The following is a 13,826-nucleotide window of genomic DNA, read 5'->3' as shown; positions in this document are numbered from 1 at the left end:
AACCAGTCATTCCCAGTACTTCTCTGCCACCGTACCTCATACCACGCTGTGGGACAATGCTCAGATCACCTCCCTTCTATATGCCACGGTGCTAAAATGCAACCACAGCAGATATTATAATTTCAGTAAACTGTGAAGCCCTTTTAAGATTTGCCTTGTAGATTCAAGAACATTTCTGTATTCCAGAGCTTTTGTTTTCTACCTGCAGCGTGGACCTGGCATGCCCGTGGACCTCAACAGGAGGACAGAGAAGAGTGTTTTGCAGGCATGACCGTGCAAGGTTCCCTGGATGATGTTTGGAGTTGTTCTTTGAAAATGCTGCAAGAAGAGAGGGTGATCGAGCCACCAAGCATACACAGGAATGAGAAAACATAAACTCTAAAGCTGCTGTTCCCCCATTCTCCTCCAGTCTGAGTGTCAACATGGAAAAATCATTCCGAAGGGGAAGTTTGGTGGGAGTTACAGGAACTCAGTTGGGCTTTCACTCTCCCCAGAGAATTTTTGTTTCAATAGAAAAACACCGCATCCTTAGATTGGGCCTGGAGCAACACAAACTGTGAACTCCTGGAGAACAGACTTGCTTTGTCTTTCTCCAACGCCTTGCACAATGGGGACCAGGTCTATGACTATGACTTCCAGGCGCCGCTGCCTTAAAAACCCTTAACCAGACCATACCCACACACCAGTCTGCCCAGACCACGCTCCAGTGACAGACAACGCTGTCGGTAAGTGTTGTGTGCTCTCAGTGAGTCAGTTTTCTCTCTCGCCCTGCTCCTTACACAACTGCCCGATGACCGCATGGTGAATTCCCATCTCCCTGGGCTGCAGCAACAGCAAAACCCTCTGCGTGGAAAACTCACTTTGCAGACACAAAGTGGGGTTGTTTTTTTTCTCTGAAGCATCCTGACATTTGAGCAGGAGCGGTTTCGGCTGCTCCCGGCGACTCCCAGGCCAGGAGGGGTGGCTGGCTGCCAGCGCGAGATGCTCTTCCCCTGATTCCTTCTAAAAAGGGAGGGTGTAAACCGCGAGTCCAGACTTCTCCGCTTATTCAAGCCATCAGCAACAGTCCCACGGAAATGACTCGGTTACTGTAGATTTTATGCTTCTCCCTGCCCCTCCCAATCTTCCAAAGCTTTTATAAATATCTGCAGCAACCTAGAAACAAATGTAAAACTGACTTTGACAGTTTGGTAGGGAAGTGTATCATTTATATTGCATCGTGACAGCGTCCTATTTTATTCCTGGTCCAGCATGGAACACTGCTGCCATATGTTGCTTAAACTATGGTTAAAATAGCTGGGTTTTCTGCTCACATTCCTACACTATTTTTGGCAGATGAGCCTCATCTGATCCAGCCCAGCTGGTTTTCCTCCCCTGCCCTCTCTTTCAGATAAAAGCATCAAGCTCTGCGCTGCTGTTATTTGATGGACAGCTGCTGGACTCTGTCTGAGTTAATTTGCTACAAACGATGCCTCTAGTTATTTGCATAACAAGATCCACAAAGACTGAAGGATTTGAACTTCAAATGGATCCTCACAAACACATCACCGTTCCCACAGTGTTTCTTTATCTGTCACCTGCTTCCCTTTGCCTCCAGCAAGGGTGTTGGGATGCAGCAGCTCTGCGGTGTTGGGATGTGCAGGCATGCCAGAGCCTTGGCCATAGCAGGAACTGCAGTAGCCAGCACCAGGCTTGTCCTGATGCTCTGTTCAGCCCTCGGCCTCTGGCAAGAGGGACAAATGGGACCATCTGCAGTGGCAGTTTGTAGGACACAGGCTCCTGCTTCTCAGGAACTTGGCCAAGCCACCAAAAAGCAAACGTTTTAGGCATGTATTTATTTTACCCTGTACTTTTCCCAAGAGTGCTCTCTGACTGAGCAGCTAATTATATCACAGGCATTGCGCTTTTAAACATTTAAACAGAGAAAGCATATGTTCAAACAGATGTTTGCCATGAAAACAAGAGGATCCCAGCTTCCCTATAGCCTGTCGGTAACGTGCGCTAGAAATTATTCCCCAGCAAAGCCACGTCCCGAGCCTTGCCCAGCGACTGCAGGGGTGAGCTGGGACACGGGTGGCTGCACGAATAGAGTGGGGGCTGTAAATAAGGGCTGTGACAATGGCACTGGCTGCCCCATTGGCACACACCCCCATCACACCCCTCCAGTCTGGCAATAGGCAAGCACAGAGGCAGAAAATTTTCTCACTCTTTTTGCTTTCAGAAAATTGAAACTAACGTCGATCATAACGTCAGCATTTGCAAAGGTTGCTCCTGGACTAGGTAACCTGCATTTTACATCCCCCATCATAACAACCTGCAAGGGCTTTCCACATGGGGTCACCGGGTGCTGGCATTTAGGGGAGCGGTAGGAGGCTGTCAGGAGATGTGCTGCGGCTGCATTACCGTGCACTGACTTCTAGGGAACGAGCTGGCGGCAGAGCCGAGTGCTGGCTGCAGAAAGGCAGTCCAAGAACCTCGATTTCTTTACAGCAACATTATACACACACGTACAGGTGTGTATGTACAAATATATACTATTACTATGATTATAATACATTATATAGTATCAGATATATGTCGTTATTTATATAACATATACCTGAAAATTCACACACTCATGTGTAAGTATAGTATATATTTTATATACATCTGATTTTATAAAACCTGGCATCAGAACAGAAGAGAACAGAAAAGAGAGAAAAGGGAGAAAACAGTCCAGTCCCAGCAATGAAGTTGTTCCATTGAACAACCTGAGCAGCCTCTGTACTACTAGCAGAAGAGAACCCAAAAGCAAAAACTAAGTTGAAAGAGAACTGAAAGAACCGAGAAAACCACTGCATACCAAAACTAGGCAAAATGCAGTAAGCCAACAGAAAAAACATCCCATGACAGGAAAATTGTCGGGTTTGGGGTTTAATTTTTTCGCTTTTAATTGCCTAAAATGTAACTTGCAAGAGGGGAATTGAACTCTTCTCTTGATGTTGGATTTTGGTGGATCAGGACTCTGTGCAAATCCACTTGTATGACAGGGGGCCATAAAAGCTTTCCACCCTGCAAACTCTTCCCAGGTCCATGAAGACCTGCTCCTCATCCCCCAGAAAAGAGACGCTGGTCCTCTCACCCCTCCCCAGAGCACCACACTGTCATCACCCTCCCCGCTGAACTTCTCCTTTCACAGCCTATGTGGACAAACATCAGTTTAAAAGAGCCTGTGGGGAACAGCTATGCATTTGGGATGGAAACAAGAGGAGCTGATTTGCTTTGCATCAGCAGCCCACTCCTGCCCCCAGGGAGGCAGGGCAAGCCATCACCACCTGATTCCCAAACCCAGGAGCTTCCTCCATGGACCCAGGGAGAGGAGAGAGAGAAACATCAATACAATTGACTGAGCATGTGGCAACTGTTTGTTTTGACATTCAGTAAAGATATTATGCAGATGGATCTGTTTTTCCCTTCAGCTTTAAAACGCACTATTTAAAATCTGCTATTTGCATTTTGGGAGATGCATGCTCATTTACATTGAGGCTCCTTTACGATGACCTACTTTGAGGTCCCTTAATACTGTCAAAACTGAGCAGAGGTCCCTTAGTGTAAAGCGATAATGTAGCTCTGCAAAGTGCATACAGCAACTCTGAAATGCCACGTTTAAACCCGGAGCTGGTAGAACCGTGAAATATTGATCCCACTGTCCAGCATCAGGCATCGGTGCCAGCAGCACAATCTGCTAAGCCTCCAGAAATCATCATAAACTAGGAATTACTAAAAAAATAACCCCACCCCAGCATACAAATGAGACAGAAATTGAAAAGACCACAGAAAAAAAATAATGTATTTTTCTTACCTTCAGTAGCTTTATTTACAGCTGTTAACGTACTCAGGACCTTGGAGAACTGTTCTCCGGTGTACAAATCATGTGGATCGAACACCTGTGAAAGAGGAACTTGGTCAGTTGAGCTCGAAACATCTCACTAGTGCTGTCTGAGCAGCCCACATCGCTGGAAGGTGACAGTGAGGGTTAAGCTGCCCCTGTGTCTCTGCAGGGAAAGGGTGTTTATTCAGGGCTGACAAGTCCCATTTCCTTTATAGCGAGTGAATTCCTGGGGCGAAGGTGGCAGGCGGCGTGGGAAGGGCAGGGGGACCCAGCAGCGTTTGGAGACAGGGAAGGAAATCGGTGCAGTCTGCAGAGCGGGAACTCCTCTGAAAACCACGGAGAAGGTTATTGCTTGCCTTGAGGGAAGGAAAGATTTTGCTGCTATTTTTGTTATCGAAAGCTGAAGAGATTGAGACTGTACATATATATGTATATATACATACACATTTACTTTCCACAGCACAAGAAACATACACACAGAATTTTCTGCTGTTGCAGTATGGCATACATAACACATTCACATTTTTTACAGGAAGCCAAAACCAGTTATTTTATGTGCAAAAATTTCACTCTAAAGAATTGTGTGTTGCTAAGCCTCAACAGCAAAACAGATACACATAGTGAGCAAGGGCTTATTTTCTATGACTGGTAACGTGAACCTTGTACACTCAGCCCTTCAGAAATCACCATCAGCACGATGAGGGTCAATCTGAGTTTCCAAAACACTGCAATCCCCTCTAACCCCTGAGAAATGCCCTCAAGTTCATATAGACTGTATAAATCCAACCATTAATGAAACAAAGACAAGCAATACAAAAAAAACCCTGTTACTGGTACCACCAAGGCACTGCCTCCTAACCCCCAAATACACGTCTTGCAGAAGGAGACCACAGATCTGCAAATCCAACGAAGAGGAAAGATGCTTTTAATGCTCTCCTGGCAGACACCATCTACTTAGAAACACGTCCAATGCACTAAAGAGCGTATCCTGCTAAACAAGTACGTGGGTCTTAATTACCTTTAGGGTAGTACTGCCCTTTAAAATGGCCCTTTCTTGCTTTCCACATATAGCTCCTTGAATACACTTGGCACATTTCAAATAGGAAGGGGACTGGCCTCTTCCGCAGCCCTGGATGCTCGCGGCATCTCTGCCTTTTGACAGACACATCAGTGCAGCAACAAAGTCGAACATGGGCAGTACAAGGGATGCTCTTTGTTGAGAATATATTTCAAAATTGACTCAGCCCCTGAGCACTGGGAAAAAGGCTTTACCCTAAAAGAAATTTAATCCACGCTCAGATGGGGAACAGCCTGCCATCATTACAAATGTTAAAGTCCTTAGCTCCACAGCTCTGGTCATACCTACCACTCTGCACATTTTGGGGACATCCCCACCTACCTTGGGCTGTTTCCAAGCTAATCTATCTCCTGCGCTCGCTTGGGTTTGCTCCTTGGGACCACACGGACCCCATCCCCTCTGCCAACTGGTGTGTGAACTAGTTTTCCTGCCTTGCAATTGCAGGCAGCGCTATCTGAGCATCGCCTCCAGCCCTAGGCAGCGATGTTAGAGGCTCCGTGGAAAGGGAGATGGTAACAGAGAGCCTGGGCGCGCACTGACCCTGTTGGCAGCCGCTGGAGGATGCAACCTGGAGGATGCAAAGTTACCGTAACACGTCTTCACCCTCCTGCAGAGCAGAAGAGGAAAGTCAACAGTGAGGCTGGGATGTTTGCGTGCATGTCTCTGGTGTGTCATTTTCTCAGTCATACCCTCTTTCTTCCCCTTCAGGAAGTCCAGAAAAACAAGTCCTGCCTTGAATGAAAGGCTTTCTTTTTTTTTTTTAAGGTACCAAAGGAGTAAAATACATCCCTGATCCTTCAGTGCACAGAATAATGCTGTAAGCTCAGAGTCAACAGACTGACAAAGTATAGAGGAAAATGGTAACGAGCAATATATAAAAAAATCCAGTACAACAGCAAGCAGCAACTTTTAGGACTTTTCTGCATGGAGAAATTGTCTGGAATAGCTACTGTGGAACAATGGCTATGTGGAAAACTCTCCTGGATCAGCTACTGTAACGTAAATGCAGTCTGCAGCTTGTTCCAGAATAAATTAACCATACAAAAAAAGTCTTCATTTATGAGCTAAACATTACTTTTCCCAGCACGATCCATCCATAATTCCACTCCTAACTAGAAGACAAGCTGTAAGGCTAGAAGAAAAACAGAGGGGAGAAAGGCTTTTCTGCTCTTGGGTCATGAAAGATCCTGGTGGACGTTAAGTAAAACCCTGCTTAAATCTACGGCTGTCACCTGAGGATCTCCATTAAAATGCTTTTCCGACTTTTCATAATCACATACTGCAGCTGCCCTGGGTGAAACGCTCTGGCTGCTCCATCGGACATCGCACCGGGAGGGAGCAACCGTGCATCGGGGAGAGCAAGCCCCGCACCGGGGGGGGGGAGCAAGCCCCGCAGCGCCAGCGCTCCTGCCGGGACAGCAGGGAGGCGAGGAGCGGCCGGTGTTCGCAAGGCAGCCACCAGAACACCCGGCTTTTCGGGAAGGTCAAGAAACATCCAGCCCAGGCGCACCCAGCAAGTTACCGACACCCCAAATCCCGGTGCCGGGCTGGGAGGGGCAGGAAGGTCGGGGGAAGCCGGGCTGCGTGTCAGCCCGAGCTGCTCCAGCGGCACAAGCTGATCCCGCCGCCAGGCAGACCCCCGGCAAACCCCCAGCTGGGGGCAAAGCCCAAAGCCCGGCGCGACCGCGACCCCCGCAAACCCGAGGAGGAGGGCTCGAGCCCACGGTCCCACGGCCGCGGGGTGCCCGTGCCCCGGGGCTGCGCCCACCGGCCGTGCCGCTGCCCGCGGCGGGAGCGGGGCGCCGCCAGTTCCGCCAAGCCCGGCGACACGGGGACGCGCCGGCGACCGGGGAGCGCCCTCGGCGGCCGCAGAGCCAGCCCTGCCGCCGGCCCCCCGAGCGCAGCACGCCGCGCCGGCCCCGGTCGCTCACCGCCGGTGCCGCCATGCCCCGCACCCCGCCCGCGCTCCGGCCCTGGCGACACCAGCGCGGACACGCGTGGGTGCTGCCCGGCGGCGGTAACACCCGTGGGTGCTGCCCGGCGACCCCCCGGGGGACCCCCCGCGGGACCCCCCGCAGACGCCGGAGGGGCCGGGCCCGGTGCCGGTGCCGCGGCGCGGTGGGTACTCACGGCGGCGGGCGGGCGGGCGCGCAGCCCCGGGGCATGGCGGCACGGCGGGCGGTGCTGCGGGCCGCGGGGCGGCCGCTGCGGCTCTGACCCGGAGCCGGATCGCGGCGCGGGGAAGGGAAGGGGAAGGGGAAGTGACAGGCGGCGCCACCGCCCCGCTCCGCCCCGCCGCCGGTGCCGGTGCCGGGCCCGGGCGGCCGCAGCTCCCTCCGCCGGCCGCGGGCGGGAGGCGCGGGGCGGCCCGGCGGGAGGGGGGCAGCGGGCGGGGAAGGGGAGATGGGAAGGGGAGAAGAGAAAGCGCAGGGGAAGGGAAGAGGGAAGGGAGAAAGGGAAAGGGAAGAGGGAGGAGAAAGGGAAAGGGGGGCGGGAAAAAGGGAAAGGGGGGAGAGAAAAAGGGAAAGGGGGGAGAGAAAAAGGGAAAGGGGGGAGAGAAAAAGGGAAAGGGAAAAAGTAAATCAGGGAAGCGAACGGAAAAGGGGCGGAGGGAAAAAGTAAACTAGGAAAGGGGGTAAGAGGAAGGGAAAAAAGGAAAGGAAATAGGAAAAGAAAGGAAAAAGAAAGGGAAAGGACAAGGAAAATGAGGGGGAAAGGACAGGGAAAATGAGGGGGAAAGTACAGGAAAAGAAAGGAAAACCCAGCCCATTGCACTGGCAATACAGCAGTGTCGTACCACTGAGAACGGGCCGCAGGTGAGGCACAGTTCCGCTGAGGCAGGGGGTTCCCAGGGGGAGCACGTCCTCGCCGCCGCCAGCATGGTGCCACTGCTGCCTGTGCCCACCTGCCCGGGCAGCACGAATGTCCCCAGGTGCTCCAGCACGACAGCAGGCTGCGGCACGGAAAAGGAACCCCTGTACTGACATCCCGGCGCGAAGCCCGGCTGTAGGTCCCAACCCCACACAGGGGTGTCACAGACACCCACACACCTGCAAGCCTCAGGTCTCCGGGACACTGGGGCGCTCTGAATCCAGACATACCCATTTCCCAGTGCTTGTGCTGGTTGATGCTGGGCAGGAGCTCTTGTTTTGACGTTATCCAGCTCGGAAAATGTCTCTTGGGAAGTAAGCCAAAGCAGTGCAGGCTTTGGGAGCACACGGATGGGGAGCTACGGGGGTGATCCATTTCTCATGAGCTCTCACACGCCCTCCGTCCAGGTACAAACAGTTTGGTGAAGGCTGCGAGCATCTCCAGCTGCAGAAATAGCTCCAGTTCTGCCCACGATGGCAAAGACACGCTGCAATGCTCTCTGATTGTTCTGGACAGTCAGGTTTAATCCAGCTATTGATTTATCCTGCAGATACTGTTCTTAGTTCACAAAATTCAGCCCCTTGCCAGAAGTTTTTGGTTGTATTAGCAATAAAATGCTGCTGCTGCTGAATGAAGGGCTTGTGCTTCTTCAGCAGTAAATGCTGCTTAGCTGTTGAGCTGCTGTTCTTAGGTGCACAGTGGCATCAAGAGCAAAAAGCAAAGACTTAACAGCTCCCATTTGTGTTCTCAAGCAAGCTAAGCCAGGAGCTTTCTACCTGATTTTTCTCTTTCCTCATGGTCTTCTCCCTGTATCTTCTACACTAGGCTCCACCTGGCCATCGGGACAGACCCTCTTGCCTTCCACTTTCCACCTCAACCCACCTGCATCCAGCTGTCACTGCCTTAGCAGCACTCATTCACTGAACCAGGTCTTCAGTCAGACACAGCTCAGAGGTTGAAGCCACAGTGTAAATGAAGCACAACCAGGTTATCTGCACCGTTCCTCAGTCCAAATCACCAAAGAATCCTCTAAGGACACTTAAGATCCCCTCCATGTGTGGGCATGCCCCCCTAGTCCTCTGTCTCGGCAGAGCTGGACCGATAGATGCTCTTATGGATCAAATTCCAGCACTGAAAAGCAGTTGGACAATTTTACACACACTCATTGTTTCACCTCATTACAGCACTTCTCTAGTTAGAAGGTGCTGATTCCTCTGCTTGCCTTCTTTTTTAGGACTAACACATCTGAAAGCAGCAAATGTTTGCAGGCTTCAGTCCTGGGCTGAAGCTGAGGAAGAGTTTGGTTATTTATACCCTGCAATGAGATGGACTTTTCCAGCTCACATCACCAGCCTGTAAAGCTGCTGCAACTTAATGGAGCTACCTCGAAGCAGGAAAGTCACAGCATCCTTCTCCCCCACCTTCCACGTCCAAGCATTTCACTGCTCCTGTAAAACAGGAGAAGGTGCTGTCTGCCTTGCTGTGTCTTTCTTCCACTTCCGAAGACTGAGTTACCAGGACAACAAAGAAGAGTAGGAGGGGAGTACGTATGTGAAGCTCTGCAGGAGCAACCTCTTTGCACGCCTTCCCACTGGAAGAGATTGGCAAGCAGTATCCCTACAGTGGAAGGCAAGACCTGGGTTTCAACCGAAAACTGGTGTTGGAAACCCTACCTTCCGCAATGATCACCTTCCCTGCACACTAGCAATGCCCGGTGATGTGATGTATTCAGCTCCAAATGGCAGCTGTACAAACGTCTATGGCAAAAACAAATTTAAGGCATAGAATGAAGGTAGCCCCTGCTTTGGCAAATGCAGCCATGGGATGCTGGGACAGGATGCTAATGCCATGTATGAAGTTCTCCATGCTCGAGATTCCCCAGGATGAGGCCCTTTTGTACAAGTCGGTATCCAGAGTAGAAGTTGTGAGCTCTGAATTTCCTCAGAACTCTTCCTCAGAAATCCTCTTCTGCTCACATCTGCAACATTAACAGAATCTCGAACCTTAACATGCACTTAACATGTCAGTCTCAAGAGAGAAGTGGCTCAGATCCTGTCCCAGGCTACTTCTTCATATCTAGGCAACAAGAGTTCTCCGTGGCATTTGGAGAAGGGCAGAATTAGACAGAACCATTAAGGTTTTATTGTCAAATCCAAGGTCTGGGTAAAAGCAGCAGGGAATTCAAACATTTTAAGCCAAAAGCTTTCCTGACATTACTCTTTTCTCAGGCCAGGTTACTGGAGCAGAACAGATTTTCTAACCCTATGCTCACCTTCCTTAGACATAATAATCATTGCAGCTACAGTGCTTTTAGATCTTGGAACCAGAATGTTCTTTTGCCTGTTCTGATGCTCCAAACATGCTTTCAGAGTAAATGTGCTACCGAGAAGCCCCCTCTGAAGGGCAGCAGCCCCTCCCAAGGCAAGCTAAGAATCAGGCATGACAGAGGACCACCTATAGGCATGCTGCTTGGAGTCTCTTTTGCCAAGAGGGACCAAACAGGGCTGCTTTTAGAAGGAACAGATGGCAGAGGGTTTTCATGTCTCTTCTGGCTTTGCCTCCAGAGCACTCAGAAAAGCTGGCAACATGGGAGGCAAAGAACCAGAGGGAAGCATAAGTGCTGTCTTGTGCCATGTCTTGCTCACCGTCTCAGCTGTCCTACCTCAAGCATTCCTGTGCCCGAGGCTACAGAGAGGAGCCAGGAAGAAGCAAAATTCCTGTCTTCAGGCATTCTAGTATGATTTCATATTTTGGAAAAAAATAAGCAGAAATAATTTTCAATTTATTGCAAATTTAGTGCAAAGTTTAACCTCCACCTTCAGAGATTTGAGCTTTTATTCAGCTTTTGAGGCCTCCTTTCACAGCAACCAAGAAGGAGGCAACCGCATGAATGCTAGGAAACTTACTGAAGGGTCAGAGTATTTCAAAGATTAAGAGGGTTATAAATCAGAAGAAAAAAGAAGTCGGAAACCCTTTCTTAAATGAAAACTGAGGAAGAAGAGCCACAGGGAAGATCAGAGCAACACTCAGAGCTCGACACACAATGTTGCTATTTCCTAGTATCTGAAAATTGTGGAGTGCATTATCGCAGAACTGGTCTTCGAAACTATGAGATGTTAAAGCCCAAGAGTTGAGGAATGTACCCTTGTCCTACCTGTTAGCTGTTTAAGACTGCTATTTTTTAATATTTTCCACTACAACCATTATGATTAGTTTTCAAATAGAAAAATAAACTCTCTGAAAAAGGGAGGAAATCACACATGGCCAGTTCCAGAAGATTGGCAACACCCGATTTTTGATGTGATAGGCCTTCAGTGATTCTATATACATCCACTCTTAAAACTGGGCTGCCACAGCAGGCTCTGAGAAATGCATGACTAGTGAAATGGTTCTGGAATGAGCAAATTTTCATGCTGTTTAGCTAAAAAGCTGTGAAAAGAAGGAAAGCTCTTTGCTTGTTTAGACCTTCAAAGGAAAAGTGCAGGAACAGAGCTACCATGGGTTGGACTTTTCTCACTGTGGCGTATGAATATTCCATGTAATGCCCAAGGATGCTGTCCCTGCTTCTGGCAGAATTTGTCTTCAGAATGTGTTTTTTTCACAATGTTGAGTATATTTGAAATGCGACAGTGACAGCTCTTGGTTACAGGTTTCTTTTTTACTGTAGGAATTTAAGTGTGATACAAAAGTCTTCACATTTTAAATCCATATGCACTTAGTAAAAAATCTGATGGCAAAATTAGCTGAACTCTTAAAGTGATTTGTTTAGACTCTGATCTTGTAAATATGAGCTATTCTTAAGCATAAGAATTAGCATATAGTAGGATCAGGATCAGCCACTGAAAAGGTGTCTTTTGACCTCATTAGGATTATTTTTATGTGTAAGGATCAACTTAATATTATGTGTAAGGATCACTTTAATATTATGTGTTTGCCAGAATCTCATGCAACTGTTGCAAGATGAAAAATACTGCAGTATTAAGAATATTTCACTTTCATATTAAAGCAAGGCTAAAACCTGCAGTCTCGTCTCTTTTAATAATGAAAAAACAATGTAAACAGGTCCACACTGCTCAACTCTGTTTACACAGACCTCCTGGTATTGCTGCACATTTTTCTACCATTTAGGTTTGTCTCAAAAGACAAGAAGGAATCTGTTAAGCTTGGTTTCTCTCAACACACTCAGTTTCTAAATTCTCCGGACAAAGTATTAAATTACCCACACTCTAATTTGTGTTATTAATACACAAGATGAGGAATGACTACAGATTTCATCCCTCTGGCATCTGTCTTGCTTTCAGAAGGCTGATTAAACAAGCATGTTATGACAATAAAAGAAAGGATCCAAGCTGACTTACCTCCACTTTAAGGAGTGCACAGCCTTTCAAGAATTCTTGAATATTACTGATGCAATCAGCTTCATTTTTAGGCTCCAGGCAATACTACAGAAAGAAAATCCACTGAGATCATTGCGTTACTTCCCGTCTAGCCTCTGTTCAGAAGGCCTGCATGAATATTGACATGTGCGTTTTATACTGAATTAGGGAAGCTTCTTAAGGGGGCGGATGGGGGTGGCAAGCAAGCTGTCGAAGCAGGAAGAAAGAGCCACCGGAGGAAGTGATGCATACATCGAAATGGTCGGCATCTTGTTTTGAATGTCAACATATGACAGTGCCCCAAGTGACAGTGGGAAACTGATGACCTTTAAGAACACACTGCCTTCCAACCATCACACACAAGCAAAAGATAAGGAGCTAGCAAAACTGATTTTTGCATAACAAGACTCCTGTTTTACAGGGTGGAGAACCTGTTTTTCTTTTTAATTAAACAGCTTCTCTTCTGTGTTGCCATTTCCTACCTCTCATTGGACTCCTTCCCTTTTTTTCTCCTGCAGTTACTTATCACACTTCTGGACTGTATGAACATATGCCTTATAAAACTGTAATAGGATGTACCCACATGGCTTAAACAACTTCAGTACCAATGGTTTTGTGGCCTTGCGACACTTCAGAATGGCACAGATGCAAGGTTTATTATTTATTCCTAACCTAATCTGCTTCTCTAGTATATTTCCTGACTAATGAAGCATTTTACAGTAAGAGTTCTGAAAGAATTAATATATTTGGAGTTGTAAGTAATGATATTTACGTAAATACAAACTGCGTATCCTTCTATTGAAAACCAAGATATTTTGATCTCTGGTAGGCCCAGTATTTCCTGCCACTCAACGAACATTCATTAACTCGGCCAGCTGCAACCTTTCACTTTTTTTTTCTGGATGTCGAGACAAAACTCAAAAGAACTAAAGCTACAATCATACTTTGCCCTCAGTTAGATACTACTGAAATGTAAAAAATTTCTCTCTGTGATGCTCATCTTACCAAGGAAAACTGCACCTCGAAACGACCAGGGCACTGTTTCACCGAGCAGTGCTCTGTTTCAGGCTAGCAAAATACATCTGAAAGAGTTACCTTTTCTGCAGATCCCGGAAGAAGTCGATTAATGAGTTTACAAAGCACAGTTCCATCTTTCAGAGAAGTTTGCAGGAACTCCTCCGGATCATCTACTATTTTCTTAGGGGAATTTAGGACTCCTAATGAAATAAGCCACGTTACAATTTGTTCTTCGGGATTCATCGTGAGGAGCTCTGCCACCAGCACGGTTCTCCTGTGCAGCAGCTTGCTGGAACCCACATCCGTGATTACATCTTCCTGCCTCTGCTGCTGCTTGCAGAGCTCAAGTGTGAAACTACTTTTTTTTTTTTTTTTTTTTTTTAGCTCGGCACAGAACCTCACCAAATCTTAAGAACCAGAACTACTGTTACTCTAAGGTAATAAACATTTTAATAGAAGTTTCTAGTGCTCTGTTACTTTAAAGAGAGACAGTGAAACGAGATCTTTAACTACACAATTTCAACATTATTGAAAATAGAAGAATTTTATATGGATACTTATTCCACTAAAAATACCTTACCTAGTGACTTCCTCCTTGTGGCAGCTGGTAAAC

The 13,826-nt window shown here is 47.8% G+C and overlaps 1 protein-coding gene across 3 annotated transcripts in view; it reads right to left on the bottom strand.

Annotated features, from left to right (window-relative positions):
• Positions 1 to 13,545, bottom strand: part of ARHGEF6 (Rac/Cdc42 guanine nucleotide exchange factor 6) — a 40,732-nt gene extending 27,187 nt beyond the window's left edge. For 2 of the 3 annotated variants that reach the window (XM_080366088.1, XM_080366089.1), the window contains exons 1-2: positions 7,080 to 7,216; positions 3,842 to 3,926 (exon numbers count right to left, since the gene is read on the bottom strand). Coding sequence is in view for 1 of the 3 variants with exons in the window: in XM_080366090.1 (XP_080222216.1) it covers positions 3,842 to 3,926; positions 12,179 to 12,262; positions 13,292 to 13,456 (334 nt within the window). In the remaining 2 variants the exon portion in view is untranslated. Of the gene's footprint in view, positions 1 to 3,841; positions 3,927 to 7,079; positions 7,217 to 12,178; positions 12,263 to 13,291 lie in introns of those variants that run through there. The other variant, XM_080366090.1, reaches the window with a different exon arrangement.
• Between the last annotated feature and the right edge of the window lie 281 nt (positions 13,546 to 13,826).

The sequence above is a fragment of the Falco punctatus genome (genome assembly GCF_963210335.1).
Source record: "Falco punctatus genome assembly, chromosome: 15".
In the NCBI taxonomy this organism is placed as follows: Eukaryota; Metazoa; Chordata; class Aves; order Falconiformes; family Falconidae; genus Falco; species Falco punctatus.
This window is presented reverse-complemented; position numbering and strand designations above follow the sequence as displayed.